This window comes from Chelonia mydas, chromosome 11 (assembly GCF_015237465.2).
Source record: "Chelonia mydas isolate rCheMyd1 chromosome 11, rCheMyd1.pri.v2, whole genome shotgun sequence".
In the NCBI taxonomy this organism is placed as follows: domain Eukaryota; kingdom Metazoa; phylum Chordata; order Testudines; family Cheloniidae; genus Chelonia; species Chelonia mydas.
Genome location: NC_051251.2, coordinates 61,952,363 through 61,974,022, shown reverse-complemented (window position 1 = coordinate 61,974,022; position 21,660 = coordinate 61,952,363). Strand labels below are relative to the sequence as shown.

At 39.5% G+C, this 21,660-nt stretch overlaps 1 protein-coding gene across 14 annotated transcripts in view; it reads right to left on the bottom strand.

Moving 5' to 3' along the window:
• The window catches only part of ADAM23 (ADAM metallopeptidase domain 23), a 175,735-nt gene that overhangs the window by 65,957 nt on the left and 88,118 nt on the right, over window positions 1-21,660 (bottom strand). For all 14 annotated transcript variants that reach the window (XR_005227299.2, XR_006285068.1, XR_006285069.1 and 11 more), the window contains exons 10-15: window positions 18,706-18,777; window positions 10,810-10,976; window positions 5,610-5,694; window positions 4,997-5,087; window positions 3,216-3,264; window positions 453-552 (exon numbers count right to left, since the gene is read on the bottom strand). Coding sequence is in view for 8 of the 14 variants with exons in the window: in XM_037912209.2 (XP_037768137.1) it covers window positions 453-552; window positions 3,216-3,264; window positions 4,997-5,087; window positions 5,610-5,694; window positions 10,810-10,976; window positions 18,706-18,777 (564 nt within the window). In the remaining 6 variants the exon portion in view is untranslated. The remainder of the gene's footprint in view (window positions 1-452; window positions 553-3,215; window positions 3,265-4,996; window positions 5,088-5,609; window positions 5,695-10,809; window positions 10,977-18,705; window positions 18,778-21,660) is intronic.

Genomic DNA, 21,660 nt, shown 5'->3' with positions numbered 1-21,660 from the left:
TAAGAACCACTAACGATCTTGCAATGTAAGACAAGGCGCTCTGACCAACCATCACGGGCGGTAAGAAGGAACTGAGAGGGCATAGGGTCGGCAGCACCTAATATACCAACGCATGAACACGGCACTCAAGGGAGTGCTACAGCCGACCTTACGGATACCGCTAAGGCAAAAATCTCCGACGACTGTGCACGTGGGCGCTCATGCACCTAGAATGGAATCGACATGAGCAAGCACTCAAAGAAGAATAATCCTTATTAACTGAAATGACTGCTAATGAGGAAGAAGATCCATAAAGCTACAAGTAAAAATCAGAAAAATCTGTAATAGCCCAATGGAATTTGAATAAAGCTTTTGAGGGAAAAGAAGGTTCAATGAAAGCACTTAATCTTCACTGCAGTGTCTAATAGTCAATGGATGTCCTGGCAGTGGCTTCATCCTCTAAGTGAAATTACCTTTGTTGGCCTGTTGAAAAGACAGGCACCTCCCCCTCTGAGTAAAAATTCTTTGTATTCTGCAATGCTGCATCTTGAAAATTTTCTGGAGTGGTAAACCCTAAAATGATAAAGAATCAATTGAGTAAATACCTCACTGAACCCAGTTACTAGAGATGAAAATTATAACCCTCCTTTGAGCTGCTCTAATTTTTTTTTGCTACAAGAGAGATATACAACAGTCAGAGCAATGACAGCAGCTCAGTGGGAGTCCTTCATGTTTTGAAAAACAAAACAAAAAAAAATCAAGCATTTTAACACTGTTTTGTATTTTTTTTAAATTACATTTCTCTCTTTACTATATGAATCCATAGCAAGGATGCAACAGCGTCTCTACAATCTTCTTAATAATGTAACATTCTCTATGCCAACTGAATAGTTACCATGTTCCTTCTCACTAAAAGAATCCAATGTGGTGGTACCATATATTTGGAGGCTGACTCATTTTTCACTTCAGCTCCTGGATGGATTGCATCCCAGATCTTTCTCATTTCTTGCTTATTGTTTAAGATAGCCTTCTCTGTTGAAGATCAGTGACTCTGGATTAATTTTTAACACAAAAAGGTATCTCCACTGCAAAAAGTTGGTGTTCCTTTTGTCCAACACCCAACTCAAAGATCCAGGGGGAATCCTATTGGATATTTTTATGCTTCACTAACTAGGTGCTAGACAACTTCAAATCTGGGAGGAAGGATAGATGAGCCAGACAGCTCACATCAAAGTGACCAGTGGCTGAGTAGTCAAAGCTGAAGAAACTATGCTCACTCTGTAGTATAGTAGCTGTAGGATCTAGCATCTACAAGGCATGCTTAGGCTGTGACAGAAGAGTCTACCAGGATCAAAGATGAGACCTTAGGCCCCAGTTTCACAAGCAGTTGATTAGAAAAGGAGAATTTAACAAAACCTGGCAGCTCCTGAGCTCCATTTTAGAAAAAAAGAATTAGGCAGGTCTGTTCCACGAAGGAGGAAACCCTGCTCATACCCAGATATGCTTCCCTTTCAGATTTTACTAACACTCATCAATCATTTAGCTAGAAATTGAAAAAAAACCACCCTCCATCTTGAGAGCAAAACCATAGGTATCTGGTGCTGTTGCCACTATAAAACAAAAAAAGAAGGTGGGATCTGGTGCCAGTGCTGACTCAAAATGAAAAAAATAACAGTACAATTTCAAGAGTCAATAACAATATTTAGAACACCCCCAGAACAAATGTGTGCAAAAATAATGTTTTGAGTTTGAAATCGTATGTTGTAAAGTGCATTTGAAGTGACAAACTAAAAATTAAAGAAGAGTGTCCAATTGAATTTATCTAAGATGTCTGTTACTTCAAGTGCTGGACTTCTACTGTTTGCTGCATGGATAACATGAGCCTCTGAGCTAAAAGAGAGGCCAAAGCAGACTGCACAGTTTAGGGTTCACTCTATTTAAAATAGTATGGTAAGACACAAAGTGATTATTCTTTTTTAGAAAAACCATCAAGACTTGGGTTGAAAAAGTTCCAATAAAATGTCCCAAGCCAACCCATAAACTTCAGGCATTATATTTCATTGTAGTCATTTACCATTGTATGCCATTTTTCACAGATGTAGGTGTAAGCTGGTAACTTTCTTCACCAGTCTGGGGAATTATCAGCCATGCCCAAATCAGTATTTTGCCTTACATCCTGGTTTCATTTATTATCCAACCAACAAACTAACCTTCCAGCTGGGGCTTTCTACCCAGCCACAACTCCCAGGACTTCCCATCTACATCTAGAGTCTCCCTTCCCCAGCAACTACTGGGGGAGACTGCAGCTTCTCTCTGTAGTTAGCCCCTTTCTCAATCAACCTCCAGTTTCCTTCAGCTCTTTATAGGGAACTCCTGTTCCATTTTCAGCTGCATCTGATTAGTGAACAGGGATGATTGGCCGCTGGCCCTTAAAGGGAAAGACCACCCTATTATAGTACAGATATTAGCATCCTGGCAAAACTCCAGTTTGGATTATACATTCTGCTTACCTAAATTTCCACTGCAGTTTCAATTGGAAAAGTTATTTTCTTACTACTTATCCTAAACTATTGTGTAGTATTATTGTGTTCTGTTAAATACCTATTTTGTTCCATTCCAAAAGTGACTTCAGTAGTGGGTACAGTGGTTCCTATATACAATTTTAAACATTTACAAAAATGTTGGCATCCTTTTGGTATGGAAGAGATATATGAAGATAATTTTAACTACTGTCTGGAAAACTAAGAATAAAAAACTGGACATACCAAAACAGTCAGTACAAATTCTCAGATTTTTTCTCTTCAGAAAGTTTGGGTTGAAGTAGCTCAGCTATGAAATCTCATTTTGCAACATTCAGTCTTTGTTCCCTTCCATTTTGTCATTCTACACAGCAGGCATTAGTGCTGCCTGTTCTCTCAAAACTAGAGATTTGGTAACTCTTCTCTTATAGAGACACTGAGCAAGGGGAGGCAGAAAGGCCTATGAGCTCCCCCATGAACTCCACTCTAAAAATATAAACTAGAATCAAAACATCCCATGTTACGAGTCAATGTTATGTTCCTTAATTTCTGTATGTTTGAGTTGTTCAGCACAAATGTTTGTCTCCACTGCTAATGTACTAGCTTTTCATCTAGTGCTGAAACAGATTTATGATGCTCAACAAATAAATACGTATGTCACACTGTGTACTCTGATCTCATCTCCAAAGCCCTCAGTTACTGGATTTTACAGCATACCCTGTTTCCTCCATGATGCAGCCACCCCAGGATTCTATGCAGTCACATTCTTCTCAGACAAAACCAAACATACAAAAGAAAGAAGGAAATTTGTTATAAATATACTGGCAGCAAAAATAAAACTTTATATATAAAGAAGGTTTTAATTAGTATATATTGCGGTCAGATGGCTGTTTATCATAACAGAATGTAGCCTTAAAACTGGAATGTTCTTGTGCAAATGACAGATAGATTTTTGTTCCATCTGCTTTGAATTATTAACAACAACATCCCAATCTATCGATCAACTTATGTTCTTTGCATATAGAGCAGAAAGTGGTTGAATGAAAGGGGTTTATACAAGCTGCATCATCTAAGTCAACAATGACTTATTTGTTAATTAAAAATACAGGAGTAATGTTAATCAAAGTAAAAATGTCTTACAATCTGTAAAACAAGAATTACATAGTGCGGACAAGAATCTGTTAAAAAAAATACTCTATTCTGGATACCTCTGCAAACATTCAGTATTTCTGAACACAGAATAACCACATGTCATTTGGTAGAATTTGCTTCTTTTCTAGCCATGTTATTTATACCTTGATCACTTTTCCATTGTTAGGCTATTACATCTGCCTGCTGGGTAATGCTACTAATGCTTGTACTTCTACCACCACTTTCAAAAATGACGTTGAGACTAATTTACTTGTTACTCTCTGCAAGACATACCTAAAACAAGGATACAATTTCTTGATTTTTCCTTTAAAAAAAAAAAAAGAGTATTAACCCAGCCCAACAATGAGAGGAAAGGTGCTCCTGACTAGATTCTACTGCTTTTTGAAGGATTTGATGACATCTCCAGTACACAACATATATCAACAGTTATCACACAACAGTACTGGAGATAGAATAGGAAATAACTGTGCTAAGTAAAAGGAAATAATGCCGTATCTCAGATACTTGCTATGGTAACTGCTAATTAATCGTGACCACATAATAGTGAAAGGAATACTGCTTTGACAAATATTTTGTCTTGGATGAGAAAAACTTGGACAAGCATGTCTGACGTATTCAAAATCGGGGCCTCTTCCTGGACTCCTTGGGTCAAATTCAGAAGTGATACTTAAGGTGATGAAAGTTAGATACTCAGAGCCAAATCCAAAGCCCGCTGAAGCCAATGGAAAAAACTCCAAATGGAAGTCAATGGGCTTCGGATCCGGCTCCCCAGAAGTACTTACACCCACTCTACTCATGTGCTGTAGTGTTTAAGCTGGGCTAATTCACCTGCCACGGAGCAGAAGATGTAAAAAAAGGTGTGAGTTAAACTACCATCATCCAACATTAATTTATATTTTCTTGCGCTTCTTGGAGTTTAAGTTAGACTCCTTTGCACATAGATTCCATGTGACTTAATTACATCTATTCTACTTAAGTTATAGATAAGGGAGTCTGAGTGCAAGGGGGCAGAGGTCTAAGTTAGCATAACAGGTTCTAAGTTACACCACTGTACACATCAATTATGAATCCGATCCTTTCACTCAGATAAAAGTGTCACTGAAGTCAGAGACTGATGACTGTAAAATGAGTGCACAACCGGGTCGTGGTTTATTTGACCTTGATTTGGCTAAAATCAAGTTTTGGTTCTTATTGTAATTCTCCAGCGTATAACAAAATCAATGGCTGTATGTTATTTACAGTTATGTCGATGTACATTTGTATGTAACCATACCCTTTACAAAAAGCTTGTATGTTCAGCAAAAGAGGAGGACAGAAGAAAGTCAGTGCACAATGACAGTACATACTCGGTTTTCTGGTTGCTGGCTCCCACTGTATTCCCAGATTCTGAGCCAAACTTTGTGATAATTCCTGTGCCATAGCCAATGGGAGGGCATACTGTTTTTAGAGGGGAGGATAACAGTAAAGATAGTACACCGTTAGTTACTACAAATTATACTGCAACACTTCATTCTGGTTTACTACTAATTCAGTATCATATACAGTAATTTTATCAAACCCAGGTGTGACTGCATGCACACACCAAAGAAACAAAAAACCAGAGGAGCTGGTACCTGCCTTTACCAAGCAGTCAATCTGGTCCACTCAGTACCTTTCACAATGAAAATACAAATTTTTCAAAGCAAACTAATTAGCGTGATACACATATTGGGCCAAATTCTCCTCCCAGTTATGCTGGTGGAACCCACTGGCTAACTAAGAGAAAAATTTAGCCCAGTATGTAGAGAGCAAAGGTTTTGGGCAGTATAGCTAGATCCATGTAATTACAATGGATTTTCAACAGTGTTGTTGCATTTTTGGTGGTATAGTCAGAGGCTAAAACAAAGTGCCAAATATAAGGAATGGTGAATTCATAAAGAGGAAATTGTACATTTAAAACATTTTAATAGAAAGGGTTACCTCATTCACTCCAACTCCTCTGGTCACGGAACAAACCCCTCCAAAGTAACTCAAGCTACTTCTCTTGTAGTGGAATGTCACATTCCTTAAGAACATAAATAAATAAAATAAAATAAAAAAATTACCATATATACTCGTTCATTAGCCCATTCATTTATAAGCCGACCCCCCAAGATGGATAGGTAAAAATAGTAAAAACTGTATCACCTTTTCATAAGCCGACCCTATATTTCAGGGGTTGGCAAACTTTGGCTAACGGCCCGTCAGGGGAAGCCACTGGCGGATCGGGACGTTTTGTTTACCTGGAGCGTTCACAGGCACGAAGCCCCTCAGCTCCCTGTGGCCGCGGTTCGCCGTTCCCAGCCAATGGGAGCTGCAGGAAGTGGAGCGCCACTTCCCGCAGCTCCCATTGCCTAGGAACGGCAAACCGCGGCCACAGGGAGCTGAGGGGCTTCGTGCCTGTGAACGCTCCAGGTAAACAAAACGTCCATGTATTAGATATTCAATTCAATGATTTCACAGAGTTTAAAATCATCATATTTTGGTGTAGACCTGTTTATAAGCTGACCCCCGCTCTTTGATGCGTCACTTTTTTACCAAAAATATTCAGCTTATGAACGAGCATATACAGTAAATAAAATATACATAGGATGTTGAATGAGAAATTTCATGCAGTAAAGTTCAATAGGACACCCATTCAGTCATCTGAAAGATCAAATTCCCATATATATATGTTGTGCGCATATATGCCCATATATATACAATACATGTTGTGCGCATTAGTATTCATTTAATATCTATTCATTTAGAGACAAATTCTCAATGGTAACTGATTCACTTTTAAAATGGAACACATCAAAAGAGTGAACTAGATGAAACTTGCAACAAGGAGACACTTATTCTATAGATTTAGCCCCACCCTCAACCTGTAAACAAAAATCAGAAAGTGCAAGTATATCAGATGTTCTTAAAAGAAAAATTAGATCTTGCTAATCCAAACAGGAATGTCAAATTTTGTAACATTAAACATCTTTGGATCTGATTAGTACTTGGACAGATGACCCTTTGAATATACTTGTTTTTCCAGGTTTGCTGACTGTCTAATAACAATAACTACTTGTAATGGATTTTTTTGTAAATAAGTTTTATTTTGAATGATTTTATATACAATACAGCTCTTGATGCCTTGACTTGAATCATAATGCTAATGCTCTACAATACTATATTGGAGACCTGGGCATGATTCATTTTCCTGTTACCTTGCTCAATGACTTCAACAGTAAAAAAAAAAAATCAAGCAGCCCACTGTCACACTGCCATGAGCTGGGATCTTATCAGAAGTCACAAGCTAAGGCCAACCCTTGTTGGTTCTTGGATAGATTTCCAAAGGAAAAATGAATCTGAAGAACACGATATCTTCTGTGCACCAGACTGCAGCCATTATTTCATCTCCTATGGAACCTCATCCTTCAGTTCCAATTACACTGCTACCATCAGTTTTTCTATTATATTTCACATTTAATTGTCTTTTAAGGGATATTATATAAATACAGATTAATGTAATCTGAAAGTTCAATTGCACAAGTGTCAGTACATTCAGATGAGTGTCTCATCACAGGACCCCTAACCCAACCCTCTTTTGTGTACATACTTTACAATTTCAAGTGTCTTTATTTCATGACCACACAGAATTAAGAGATACAATATATCAATTCAGCAAGTGACAGTATAATATTTAGAAAGGATGCAATTTCTTTTATAAGTCCATGTAAATAACATTTTGTACAATTACAAATCTTACGAAATCATGCCATGAATATTCTGTTGTAATTCATAAATACAAGGAGGCAGAGTAATGGAAACTGTGAAACTCTAATAGCTCTGGCTTAATGTTCTATTAAGTTGTTTTTCATATTGCTGTAAATATCGTAAGTAGGGTTGTCAACCCTTCAGGATTGTTCTGGAGTCTCCAGGAATTAAAGATTAATCTTTAATTAAAGATTATGGTATGTGATGAAACCGTCAGGAATAGTCCAACCAAAATTGGCAACTCTCAAATCATTCTGTAAGGAGGAGAAAAATCATTGAAGCAAAGGTGGGACATTGAACTACGATGATAAATATTACAAAAGTAATTCTATCTTTAAGATAAAATTCTTGAAACTGAGCTGCACAGCGTCTAATTATAAAAAATGCACACAAAAATGCTTCATAAATAGGAGATTGTTACGAATAATTACATCATAGATGAAAAACAAATTAGTGTCCACCTTGTTGCAGTGATTACAGTAAATCAACACAAAAAAACAATAGAAATCATGGTATAGCACCATATTCCACAAGAAAGATTTTTTTCACATGAATAAAAAAGCCACTGTAGTCCTTGCACACACAACACTCCCATTAAGGGTGGCCAGATGCCCAGTTTTCGACTGAAAAGTCTGGTCGAAAAGGGGACACGAGTGTCCAGTCAGGTCTACTGACCGGACACACAAAATCCAGTTACCACGGGTGAGGTAGGCATCAAGTCATCACCCACGCCTGCCCCTACTCAGCCAGGGCCGTCTCCTACCTGCGTCAGGCGGCTGCAGCTCCCAGCCCCGCAGATTAGTCCCTCCTGACCTGGGGGGGGAGGGGAAATGTAGCGAGTGATGGGGGGAGGAGGAAGAGGAGAGGATGGGGGCAGGGCCTTGAGGGGAAGGAAATGGCAGGGGCAGAGCCACGTGGGAAGAGGCAGGTCAGGGGAGGTTAAAGCACTCCTGCTGGACTGTCCATTTTTTAAATATTACCAAGTTGGCAACCCTAACTCCCATTTAAGTCAAGGAAGGTAGGATGTACAATAGTTGCAGGACTGGGCCCTAGTAGACTATGGAAACTATTCCTCCTTGGCACAAAAATGAAGTATACAAGTGTTGTGCCTAGAGAAAATCTTTAAAAGCCTTTGGTTATATCTATGCCCATGCTTGCAACAAATGCAATGGTTCCTACAGTCAATGTAAAACTAAAAACACAGGAGTAAATCTACACACCACCAACCAGACCAATTATCTTGACTGGATGCTAGGGAGATCAGTGAGTAAGGAGGAGGAATTCACACCATCCCTGCCCAGATTGTAGAGTGGCAGAAAAAGCCACTGGAAGCTACTGGCTGGAATAGCTTCTGCACCCCTAGCATTTGCCTTCAGCAGATGAGAATAAAATTGAGGATGTGCATACGGACAGTTCCCCTACCCTGTCCCCTCCAGACTGTTGTACCAGAGAGCCCCTGCAGAACTGGGCTCTGAACTGCATAACGGATGTGCAACCCTATGAGCCCCCCCCAAATCCTCCTCTTCCCCCCAGCTATGTGCAGCGAAAACATTGTAGCTTTCTAGCCAGAGGCCTCTCTGTGCCCACAGACATGCAGGTAGGATTTGCCCCAAAATGCATAGCTTCTCTGGCCAAATTCATTTCCGGTTTAAGCATGTGCACCTCCATGAGTTTCCATGACTGATTTCAGTGCAGCCATAGGGATGAGTAAAATATTGTCACTGGAACATTCCTGTAGAGGGCACCCTCAGTTCTGCTCTCTCCTGCTACTCACTGGAAGGAGGATGGTACATTGCAGAGCTGGTTGATGGGTCAAACCTCCTCAAGGGCATGTTGGATCATATTAAAGAAGTTCTTTATTAAAATCACAAATGAGTTTGATTCCCCATAGTTTAAATTCCAGGGTATTACTAATTAAGAGGTCTCTTGGTTTTTGGTACTGTTTCTCTCCCTCTATGTGTGAAACTTGCAAGCTGCTAATTGCGTTAGTACATTCTAAGACAGAGTCTGTTCTCAAAGCAATTCTTTGTAACAACAACTACTCACACAGAGAGAGACTCAAAGCAATACTCTGTAACAAAAGAAACAGCACACAGAGACTCCCCGCCCTTTTGTTGTATTCATCTCACTTTGTTAACAATTGTGATTAAAATAGAGATATAGGATGTATGTGGATGGATGCTTGGTGTGGATAACAACTGAATGATCAGGGAGGCGCCAGCCTAAGAATCCAGTGTCCATCGGCTGAAGAAGGCGTCAAGTGGAAATAACCAGAGGACCCCCAGAGGGCAGACTGGAATCCATCCAACAGCCTCAAGGATGGGAGAACCAAAGAACAAGATAACATCTAGCAGCACGGGGCAGTCAGGAATGTGCCATCTGCTGATTGATTCAGCAACAGCATGATGAAGCAATTCTCATAGACTGGCATAGGAAGAAATTCCTATAAAAATGGACTCTAGAAAGTGAGAACTTTGGGGTCTGATTCTGCAAACCAACTTCCAGGAGCATCAGATGTGCATCTGACAAGGCCCTGCTCCCTCCTCATGTCCAGGCCACCTGGCCAGTGGCTTGGCATGAGCAACTCTAAGGCTGGTAACTATGATAACAACCTTGCAGAACCTATGTGTGTGTGTATGAATGAATGTGTGAATAAATATGAAATTGAATGGAATGTTATAGCTATAACTAACTGCTTACTATGATTCTTTCTGTATTCACAATAAATGTGGAATTTTGCCTTTTCCCCTTTAATAAGATCCTGCTGGTTTTTATTTTATTGGTATAACAGGCACGGTAATAGCCATGTTTACTCAATCCTGTAGCTGCACTGAGTTCAGCCATAGGAGTATTAGCAGCACCATCTTGGACCCTCAAGGGTGTCTTTGAGGTCTGCTGGCCCCACCATGGGAACCTCTATGTAAGATAATCTAATACACAATATAAAAACTATCACATGGTCATCAATAGAAAAACATTCAGGAGACTAGTGGGCTATGTTCCCTGATAAATAAGCTGCATATACAAGTAGTTTTTTTTAAGATAGCAAACTATCAAATCAATCAAATCTACTCTAATCAAAGATCTAATCAGATTTCATGAAAGATATGGCTAGAGCACACTATGGTAAATGTTTGGGCTCTATTTACAAGTGAATAATAGTTCTATAGGCTTCAAAATTTCATAATACACATCGGTATGCCTGTAATATACCTTGCTGCACACTGCAGACAGGACTATTACTAGATTAAAATAACAGAAACTGGCAGCTATAGGCAAAGGTTGGTTGACGTGCAGACAGAGAATAAAAGAGAGAGGAAGGCTGGTAGACAAGCAGACATTCTACATGTGTAAAAACTAATGGATTAAACCATCATCTAATAGTACATACGAGAGTAGGTGTACAGCATCAGTATGCTGTTTGATATAGTACTGTCGATATTTGGAGAAGTCATGAAGCATCTGCAGAGGGTCAGGGCGAATGTTAATCCGATCCCTGTCTGTCCAGGTTTCCACAGCAACCAAAACCACCCTGGTGTTCAGCTGTTCCTTGTATATCTGGGGACAGAGACAGGACAGGCACAGGAGTAGAACACTGGGTCAGACATGCACAGTTAGCCAGTCAGAGTCAGCGGAAGGACAAGGAGGATAAAGAAAGAGGGAAACATGGGGAAATAGTTAGCTGATATGCCTAAAAATCTACAATCTGCTAATCTTATTTTATTAAATTTACTATTCTAGAGGACAAAATGCATTTTACAAATTCCAATTTTGACCTCCTACTTTTCCCCTTTACTGTTTCTTATGTCTGATCATTGTAGTAACTGATCACTACTCAGGAATATCTACATTTCCCCATAGAAATTTCCTAAAGACACACTGATTGATCTCAATGACCAAAGAAGAGGTCACACCAATCCTCAATCAACTTGAAGGAAAGTAGCACTGTTTTCTCCAAAACAGTTCTATCAAAAACTTTTTAATTCACATATATAGTTTGATTCTCATTTACACTAAGACCACTTCACTCCCACATTAATTCCTCTTTACACTGCAACAGTGGTATAAATACTGTTTGCACCAACTTTAAGGGCACCTTGTCCTGTCAAAGCAGGGTAAATGGGTATAAGTGTACATGAGAATCAGGCCCTAAACATTTATTAACATAACTTTAAGATATAAGTAATCTTTGTTCACAAAGGTTTATTTCAGTGATAGAATAAATGTTCTATATAATTCAGAGTTTTTAAGTACTATATTTTCTATAACATATTCAAGACTTGCAAGTTTGCAAAGGAGCTTATATTCCTCATTCACATTTGTTTGTCTGCAATTAGAAAGCAGGGCCAAGGTGACACACGAAGAGGACTCACTACCCAGATAGAATCAGCAATGTTTGAAGTGATTGATTTTTAATTCATATGGCATACAAACAGTTACCAAAGAGCATCTCCAGGAGTCACCATATATTTTTACAAATACACTTTTTAATTTTTTCATCAAATTACACCTAGAATGTCCAATATAATGTATAACTATTCTGCCTACTGAGCTACGATGGGTGCATCCACTGAATAAATCAACAATTATATTAGCCCTTTTGTTGGAACATCAGCCCGTTTATGCCTAAAAGGAGTCAGCAGGCAACACACAGGTTGGAAAACAGGCAGTGAGCACAAGGACAGGAGAGATCAACCAGACAAGTTTAATTTTTTCCAGAAAAGATTTTCAAGAAGGGATTGCATATCAAGAAAAGTCTTGTGATAATGTGTTCTTTCTAAAGGAGCCAAGTGAGAGTATATATGATCCATCGTTTGTGAGAGGGTGATTTATTGATTGCCAAAAGCAATATCATGAGAATATGGAAATCCAATAAGGCCAGATGAATAAAATCTTAGCTGATGTTTGATGGCTGGGAGTTACTCTATTTCCTGAAGCAGACAGATATCGTGAGTAAGTGGAGAGGGGGCACGTAAGGACCTGATACTCTTGAAGTGCCAGTAACCAGTACACTCCAGCAAGAAACACAGCCATGCCCCCTGGATCCATAGGGGAAATGCAAGGAGGAAACTTTCTGCTACATTTCAGGTTCCCTTTAAAATAAATGGAGACACCTCGGTACAGGCCCTTCATGAAAGGAAAAGTGGACAGAGCCTGAATATTTATGCATCCAGCAGTTGGTGTACACTCTTGCTAAAACCCACTGTGCAAATTATTCCTGCACTGATCAGTGCTAATTTGTAAGGGTGGGATGGTGTGCATGGCCACTGGCAGCCAGAATAGGGACACACAATAGCATCGTTTACTGCAGAATTGGTCAAAATACTTCTGAAGATACATTCACTGACTTCCCGGACTGAAAAAATCATTATTCTGAAATTAACTACAAGCAAAAAGGGAGAAAACCAAGAGAACTAATAAAAACAGAAAGCAATGAGAGATCAAATGAGTTCTATCAAGCACAGTAAAAATACCAAGGAAAAACAATTTAAGAAAATATAGAGTCTGTGTCTTTTTAAAACTCATCCTACTGAAAATTTATTATAGTACAATATATTTTACAGACAGATTAAGCTAGTCATACCCTGCTTGCTCAATCAAAGTCCATATCGAGGTGGCAGGGATGTTTTGGAAGGGTTCTTCATCAGCAGGAGTTCCCAGAGGCATTCTAGCTGATTTAGCTAGAATTCCTATGAAAGCCTGGGGGAGTCAATGCCAGTGCAAGGGCTGTAGCAACCTTTAGTGTGATGCAGGATGAGCTTTCCCTATGTCATTTTAATTCTACTGCCCAGTGTGGAAGAGGATCGAGGAACGCTGGTCCTAATTATCCCTGCGTTTGGGGAGTCTAACAATGCCACTAGGTGCTTGACATCAGAGGATGACATTCATCTATGGTGCACAGGGCCAGCAAAAGTTCCTTCCTCCGTATCATTTAAGACCAGTATTAGGGTTTAGCGGAAGAGTCACAGAGCAAGTGGTTACACAAGGATGTCTATGCATGCCTGCATGCTGAAAAAGGAATTGTTGTACCATCCTATACAAGCCGGCACAAATGGCTATCCTGAAAGTCGACTGGTGTCAGGCCAGAAAAGGAGTAGCTCTGTTGGCTCCAACATCCTTCATAAGTAACTCTCACATAGGCACAGAGCTAGCTACAATGTTAACTTGGAAGGAACTCTGAGATTTTCTTGGGTTGAACTGTATTTGCCTCTGTCCTTTGTTTTCCTATGTAGTCACTACTGTATATTTAATCTTTCTGTGCCTCTTGTGTGGGGATGTGTAATACAATAATGCAGAAATAGTCCATATTTTCAAATGATTGCTCAGATAGGACTCTCTCTGCAACTATAGGCTGTTTCACATTATTACTGAAAAACATTCCAAGGCACTTCAATATTTTTATGCATTATATTTGTATTCACTTAAAAACTACGCAATATACTTCATGACATTTTATGTACAATATATTAAACAAATAAAATCAAAGATTAGGTGGTATTTCCTCCACGCTATACTGGACTGAATTGCACCACACAATACCACTGAGTCTGACTCAGAGTCTTGCTACCAATTGTATTCATAGCTTTATTCACCAACCTCAAAGAACTGAATTAACTGGTGGGAAAAATACAAGAGGAAATATAAAGTGCACAAAACAATCCTAACATATATGCCACAAATATGATTCATCACATTTCTTTACTGTAAATAAATTATAGCTGAATGTGTTGGGATATATAGTATATATGTTTGGGGTGTGAATGTGGAATGAGTAAGGTTTGGTTTATAATCAATAAAGAGCATTTACATTATTATATACCAACACTGCATCTGGTATCTGCCTGCTCCCCATCCTGTAGGAAGACCTCTATTGCAGGTCTAACAAATGTACATGGATACAGGCTGCTAGTTCTAACAAATGTCTATGTTAGCATAAAGAAAAAGTTGTGATACAAAGAATAGAAGCCTAACCAGCATTTTACATCTGGCCTGCTCATCAGCTGAAGTGGCTTTGAATAAGTTAAATAATTAAAAGGATGGGTGTAACAGGATTATAATGCATTTGTTGAAGATCAAAAAAGAGAGAGAAAGGAAATTCCACAATTTTAAATAATTATTTGAACACCTGGAAAAGAAGATTGGTATGTTTAGACCTGAATAAGAAAGTGACAATGACCTCTATCAGTCATAGATTTTAAGGCCAGAGGGACCATCAGATTATCTAGTCTGATCTCCTGTATATTTTACACCACTAAACACCACCCAACTGCCCCTACACCCCCCAAACTATTACAGCCCCCAGGAGACTAATCATTATATCTATAGCAAAGAAATTTCTCTCTCAGACCTTTGTGATGGAAAGTTTTTTATACTCAAATAAATCAAGTTATGTCTTTGTTATCCCCTTTGGAGTGTAATATCATTTGTTAGCATTTTTTAAACACATATAAAATCGACTTTTTGCCTGTAATTCAGACAGCACATGTATGCTCTTGGAATTACATTAAATTCATGAACATTGACACCTATAAGGACTGCATAGTCATCTGTCATTTAAGAATTTGGGGACAAATATCTACTAAGAATATATCTACATAGCATGCACTAGCTCTGCTCGAGCTAGTGCCTAAAAATAGCAGCGTGGACATGGCAGTACAGGTGGAGACTTGGGCTAACTGCCCAAGTGTGTACCCAGGGTGTCAGGTTGGATTGTACTCAGGCAATTAGCCCAAGATGCCACCCATGCAGCCACAGTTACACTGCTAATTTTAGTGGGCTAGCTCGAGTGGAGTTAGTGCATGTAAGTCTACCTGAACCAGGAATTACACCTCTCAGCTGTTGTTCAGATGCATCCTAAGTAAGTTTAGATGTGTTAGATAGCACAGCAATGAGACTCTTCAACTAACCGTACTGCATAGTCAATGATACTAGAATGCACTAGCTCTGTTACATTATCTAGTGCTGATGTGTAACAAATTCACCTTCTCACAGTTCTGGCATACATAACAACAAACTTACAATGGAGCTGAAATTCCGGTAGTTTTGCCGCACGTTTTCTGCATTAGCATTGTAACACTGCACCCCATATTCTTCATAGTTGTATGATTATGACATAATTATGATGCACTTTGTACAAGATGCGCCATGTAAGGTCTCATTGGAAAAGTTCTGATTTGCTGAATATGATTATCCTATGTTGCATTCATGTATCATTTTATATCTGAAGTCATAAGTATTGACTATGGATCTGTATTTCTAATGGGCTTACTCTGGAAAACACCCACAGCCAGCCTTTCAGGTACAACAATGAAGAAGCCAGTCAGTGCTAATGGGTCATTAACAAAGACAATGGGCTATGGAATAGCTTAGCCTTCCTAAGAATGCTTCAGACAGCTTGTAAGAAATGGCTGCTATGACTCTGCAAGGGATGTAACCAGACCACATGACTCTGGACTCCTGTATTTTTCCACAAACTGGTCTCGGAAACAAGTTTGAAACAAAAGGTTCCTGCCATTTGAAAAAGCTATATAAGGTAGGGAGTGAAATCATTGGTTGTTCTTCACTCCCCCACAACTGAACACCTAAGCGAAGCTCCAAAAGAAAAGGACTTGGAACGGGGGTGGGGATCCCAAGCTGCAAAGCAAGTGCAGCTTGTGCCTTGAGAATCTGCAAGCCTGCTTGTATCATCAGTCAGGGTGAAAGACTGTTAATTCAAATCCTACCCTTCTAGTACGTTAGCTTAGTTTGCGTTTTTGTTTATTTACTAGGTAATCTGCTTTGATCTTTTACCTATCACTCATAATCACTTTAAATTGATCTTTTGTAGTTAATAAACTTGTTTTATGCTTTATCTAAACCAGTATGGTTGGAGTGAAGCGCTTGGGAATCTTAGCTCAAGGGGCAGGGGCTGTTGTGTTTCCTCGCCACATTGAGGGAGGGGCGAACTTTATGAGCTTACTTTGTACAAATCTCTGTGCAGTGTAAGACGGTACAATGTTGTATTTATACTCTGGGGAGTGGGGGTGGAGCATGTGTGCCTCGGGAGCTGGGAAATTGGCTGTTGTGTGCTGGCTACACTCAGGTTTGTGTGAGTGGCGCCACCCGCTGTTGTGTTGGGTGATAACAGGGCCTGGGTGAGGCTGGCTGTGTCCCCAAAGCATTGTGAGCAGGGCCAGCCCAGCTGTGTGTCTTAGAGGGGCACAGCGGGCTCTCACACCCCAAAGGTGACAACCCATCACAAGCATCTCAAGCCTACTGACACAGTGATTAAGTAATTCTCTCAGAATTAAAAAAAGATGCAAATATTTAATGTCAGAAAATGGCTCCTAAACAGCATCTTCTACTAGTTGTGTGTTGAAGTCCCCTGTATCAAGTATTAGCTTAATCAAATTCAAAAGAATATTTGGGAGAAATCCTGGGGTCAATGGAAGCTCCATAACACAGCAGCATCAGTATGGTACTACTGTGGGCAGTGCTGGTATAAAGAGCATTAATGTAGTAATAGTTCCACAGACCCCTTCGTATTGCAGAATTCAGCTCTGCAGTCACCTACTCTGCGGGAGCGTCTGGTGGGTCAACAAATTGTACAGATCTACAAAAGTTGCTTTTTAAGTTTGTAATGGGTAGGGCTCTGTGTCTGTCACAGAGGTCACAGAAGCCATGGATTCCATGACTTCCCACGACCTCCACGACTTATGCAGCGGCCAGCTGCTCAGGTGGCCCCAGGGACAGAAACACCGTCCGTTGCTGGAGCAGCCCCGGGACCAGCCGCACTGGCCACTGCTTGGGTGGCCCTGGGCCATTGGACCACCTGAGCAGCAGTCAAAGGGGCAGCTGGAGCAGCCGCTGCTCGGGCAGCCCCTGGCAGCAGTCCCGTGGCTACCCCCGGCAGCTGGTGCCACTGCCCTCCCCCAAGCAGTGGCCCCCCCACCCCTCCCCAACAGTGGTCTTGGGGGCAGCCAGAGCAGCTGCTGCTCGGAAGCCCCTGGCACCTGGTGCCACTGGCCCTTTCCCCCCTGAGCAGTGGCTCCTCAGCCCCTCCAGCAGTGTTCCCACTCCCAAGATTTAGTCAGGGGTATTTATAGTATAAGTCGTGAACAGGACACGGCCATGAATTTTTCTTTATTGCCCGTGACCGGTCCACGCCTTTTACTAAAATACCCATGACTAAATCGTAGCCTTAGTAATGGCTACTATGCCTGCTAATGTCCTGCAGTAGCAGTCCTGCTGCACTTCCACACTGGCTACTGCAAGATGGGGCTGATGATTCTCAGCCCTTCTTTTGTGTGTTGGAGCAGAAAGTCTTATTAAGTCTGGATGTGCTTCCTTTTCCTGAATTTACTGACAAGATACAAAAAGTCATGTTGATTCAGAACTGATAGCTGAAACTGGATTAGTTTCAGAGTACTTTCATGGTTCCTACTGGTTTCCATTACAGGCAAATACAAAGGCAAAACGTGGCCAAATAGATCTAAATATGAGCTTTTAAGGGGAAAACACTGATACTATTCAGACGTGAGAATGTTTTCCTTTAAGAAGGTGTCAAATCAACACACAGATCTATTCTTCCTTCAGTATGCCACATAACCCCAAAACTGTGTGCGGTAGCTATATGTATAACTGGGAGAGATAGAGAGCATATATTTTATCTCCAGTTTTGTTTTCAGTTTATAGAATATGTTTCATACAAAACTAGTTCATTTCTTATTACATGTATATGTACTAGTCACGTGAATTCTGTTAAATGCCCTCCATCCCTCTCACTTATAAAGATGTTCCTTCACAAGAGGCTTTTTATATCACTGAAATGAAAATGCTTATTCACACGCTTCTGTTATACCCCCATCAGATATTTGTATTTTCCATGAGCTTTGTTCACAGCATTGCCTACTTGTGGCAGGTAGGAGCACTGCAGACTTTTATATACAGTATTAGACAGAGATAGATTATCTATCTATATATCTCAAAGCTTGATTAAATCTAACTATTCAACAGTGACTCGTGGAAAGCTCCTTCACAGTTCTGAGTTCCCCCAGAGCGCAAATTTGTGGCAGCTGCAAGCTTTGAGAAAATACCAAGAATAGATCTGTGGTTTCTTACGGATAGAAACCTTTCTACATAGCAGCCCAAGTCAGTCCTCTGCAGTGAAACTTTAAAATTATTTTTCAACCATTTAACAAGTGCTGATTGCATTTATTTTCATCCTAACGTCTGTAAAGCCAGCTTTCCATATAATGACTTAAATAATCAACTCAGTGATATAGTTTTCAGGAACCATGATACTTACAGCATCTACAAGGTTTACCACAGATTTTGCAAAGTTGTTTGTGTACGCATGGGAAGAACGATGTTTTTTGAACTAAAAGAAAAAATTTAAAAGAAATTAGATTTGTTTCAGCAAACGTGGAAAACGAATAATCTTAACACATGCTAAGGGAGAAATCACAAAAAAATGGTCTTTTCAGATCACAGCATGCCTCCTGAAGTCTATGCTTCTGTGGAATTAAATGAAAGCCTGTGCCAGGCTCAATAACATTTAACATGTACACATACAAAACATTTTAGTAAAAACTGTTCAGCCATGAAACAGGCTCTTAAAACTTTTTAAGAGTTTAAATAGTTAAATTTTTAAAAAGACATAATTGGGGCTAACATGAGTTTTTCTCTAGAGCTCAAACTTATAAATGAGAGCTCAGAACTGTACCCTAATTGTCATGTTTAAACCTGACCATTTAAATACCATTCACCACTGACAGTGCACCACAACCTGAACTCTGACACCAAGAAGATGCCACCCTCTAATTGTCATTCTACATACAACTCTTTACCAACTTATCCTTTCACAATATAACCTACTTACAGCACCAAAGATCCACAACTACTAGGATCGGGTATGCGCAGAAGGGTGAAAACAGAGCAGAGTTAAGCTTGCAGTGCTTTATCTGCGTTAAGATAATGGTGAGTGAGTGTTTGAGGGTGGAGAAATAGAGAATATATATTGTTAGAGGGCTTAACTTTTCATTTTCTTTCTTTTTGTGGATATATGTTGCATGTGTAGCAGACAAATGTTTTTGAAGTTTTTTGAATATTATAATAAATGTGCTTGTGACTTTCTGTATATTGGTCTATCAATCCCTTCTGCCAACAAGTCAAACTTGCCAAAGATGATTGAGACTCAACAAAATTGTGAAGTTACAATTGTATTTTACAATATGATCTGCAAAAAGGGAAATTTGCGTCTTCAAAATGTCATGTACAATGAACTCAAAATCTGCACAAAACAAACCAGCTAAAACTTTTCCATGAAAAAGTTCTCACGAATTTCAGCTAATATTGCTTAATAGCAACAGGTCTTGCTACTAAAGAGTCATATTATGAGGTTCCCCAAAAGGTCTTATCTACGCCTCATTCTCAAGCATAGTAGACGATGTGAGACTGAGAGACAAGAGGGTTCATGTGCCAAACTCTAAGCAACTGAGTTAGTACTCACATGCTTAAAGCCAGGCTCATGCTTAAATACCATCCTGAATCAGGGAGAGTAAAACAAAGACTCCCTGGACTCTAACAGACATGCCAGGAGCCCCTTACAGAAGGAAATTTAAAAATTACAACTATTTAACAGTTTTATCTAAACAGCCAGTTACTTTACTTTTCAAACTAAACATTATACAAATAATCTCTGAAAGCTGTTACACCACATTATATTGGTAAACTGTATACCAATTTTTTCTTTTCATTCAGACTGATGCTATTTTTGCCTCACACAAGTCATTCAGTTAATTACAGATGAAATGCATAGAGATGGTGGATTTCACCCTATCAGCTTTGATTCAAAGAGCAGCTGCAGCCCATCCACTCCACTTGCACAAGGTGATAAGCCATTTGATTTGTGTAATCACTGATCCCATGGCCCACTCCTGTGGCCTATTTGAACATCACCGTCCCCAGTGGCCTATGCACAGCCAGTGCTGGGATCCCCACTTCCCACACCACATAGGGTTGGCAGGGGACCCTACCTGTGCAATTGCTCTTTTAGCAAATCACCTCATGCAGCACCAAACACAGGGCTTAAATGGTATACACCAGCACCAATAAAGTAGGTTTTGAGGTTTTTCCTTAGGGAACCCTTTCGCACTAGCATATATTTTATCCTTAACAAGCTGAAAGAATTTTCTGGAAGTGGAAAGTGAAAACAGTATTTTTGTGTTTCATTCTTCATTAAAATATTTGAATACAGAGAGCTATACTGACAGTACATTATAAAATACCAGAGAAGTTCCAGAAATAGAAACTAAGATGAATATAGTCTAAAAATAAGGAATGGAAATAATGTATTTACTTGGGTCTTCATTGTTATAATGAGTGAAAGTTTTAAGAAAATATGAAAAGTGAGTTAAAACATTAAACAATTATCAATACTTGATACATTTCAATGTCTGAAACACTGCGTAAGAAGAGGATTTTTACAAAGTAAAATCTTACTGCAGGAGAAATCTGCCCTCTACTGGTAAGCAAAACTCTTAAGTATATGCTTATAAGCTCTGGATAGTACAACCCTTACTCACATTGGTGAACACTTACAAGTAACGTAACTTGACTTCTTGTCAAAAATGGCATTACCCGTTTCTGAGTCACTGATGACTCAGAAGCAGATGATTTTGAATGCTTATGGATCAATGTTCTAACAAATAAAGCACAAGATGGGGTACTGGCTGGTGTCTGCTACAGTTCACCAAATCACACTAGAGAACTGTATGACTGGCTCCCTTAAGAATCTATCTATAATCTAATACTGTATATAAAAGTCTGCAGTGCTCCCTTAAGAATCTATCTATAATCTATCTATAATGTGTAAGGAATAAAATGGAGGATTCAATCTGAGTGACATGTTCTGGATTTCTCATGCTGCCAATAGTAAAACGTTCTTGGAATTTTAAAATATTATAGATGACAATTTCCTAATTCGAAAAGTGTCACTTCTAATAAAATGGAATTATATATTAGACCTTATCTTGACAGATAAAGAGGAATTAATCACAGATCTAAAAAATTAGTAGCTGCCTAGGTCCAAGTGCTCAAGGCTTGATTACATCTGTTATGTGCAAACAGAATACAGTCCAAACCAGTCATATGGATACTTGGTGCTTTAAAAGGGCCAGGTCTCTAAGTTGAAAACAATTATAGGCCAAATCAGCTGGAAGAAATAATTTAAAAAGAAAAATCTGAACAATAATCAGGAAAT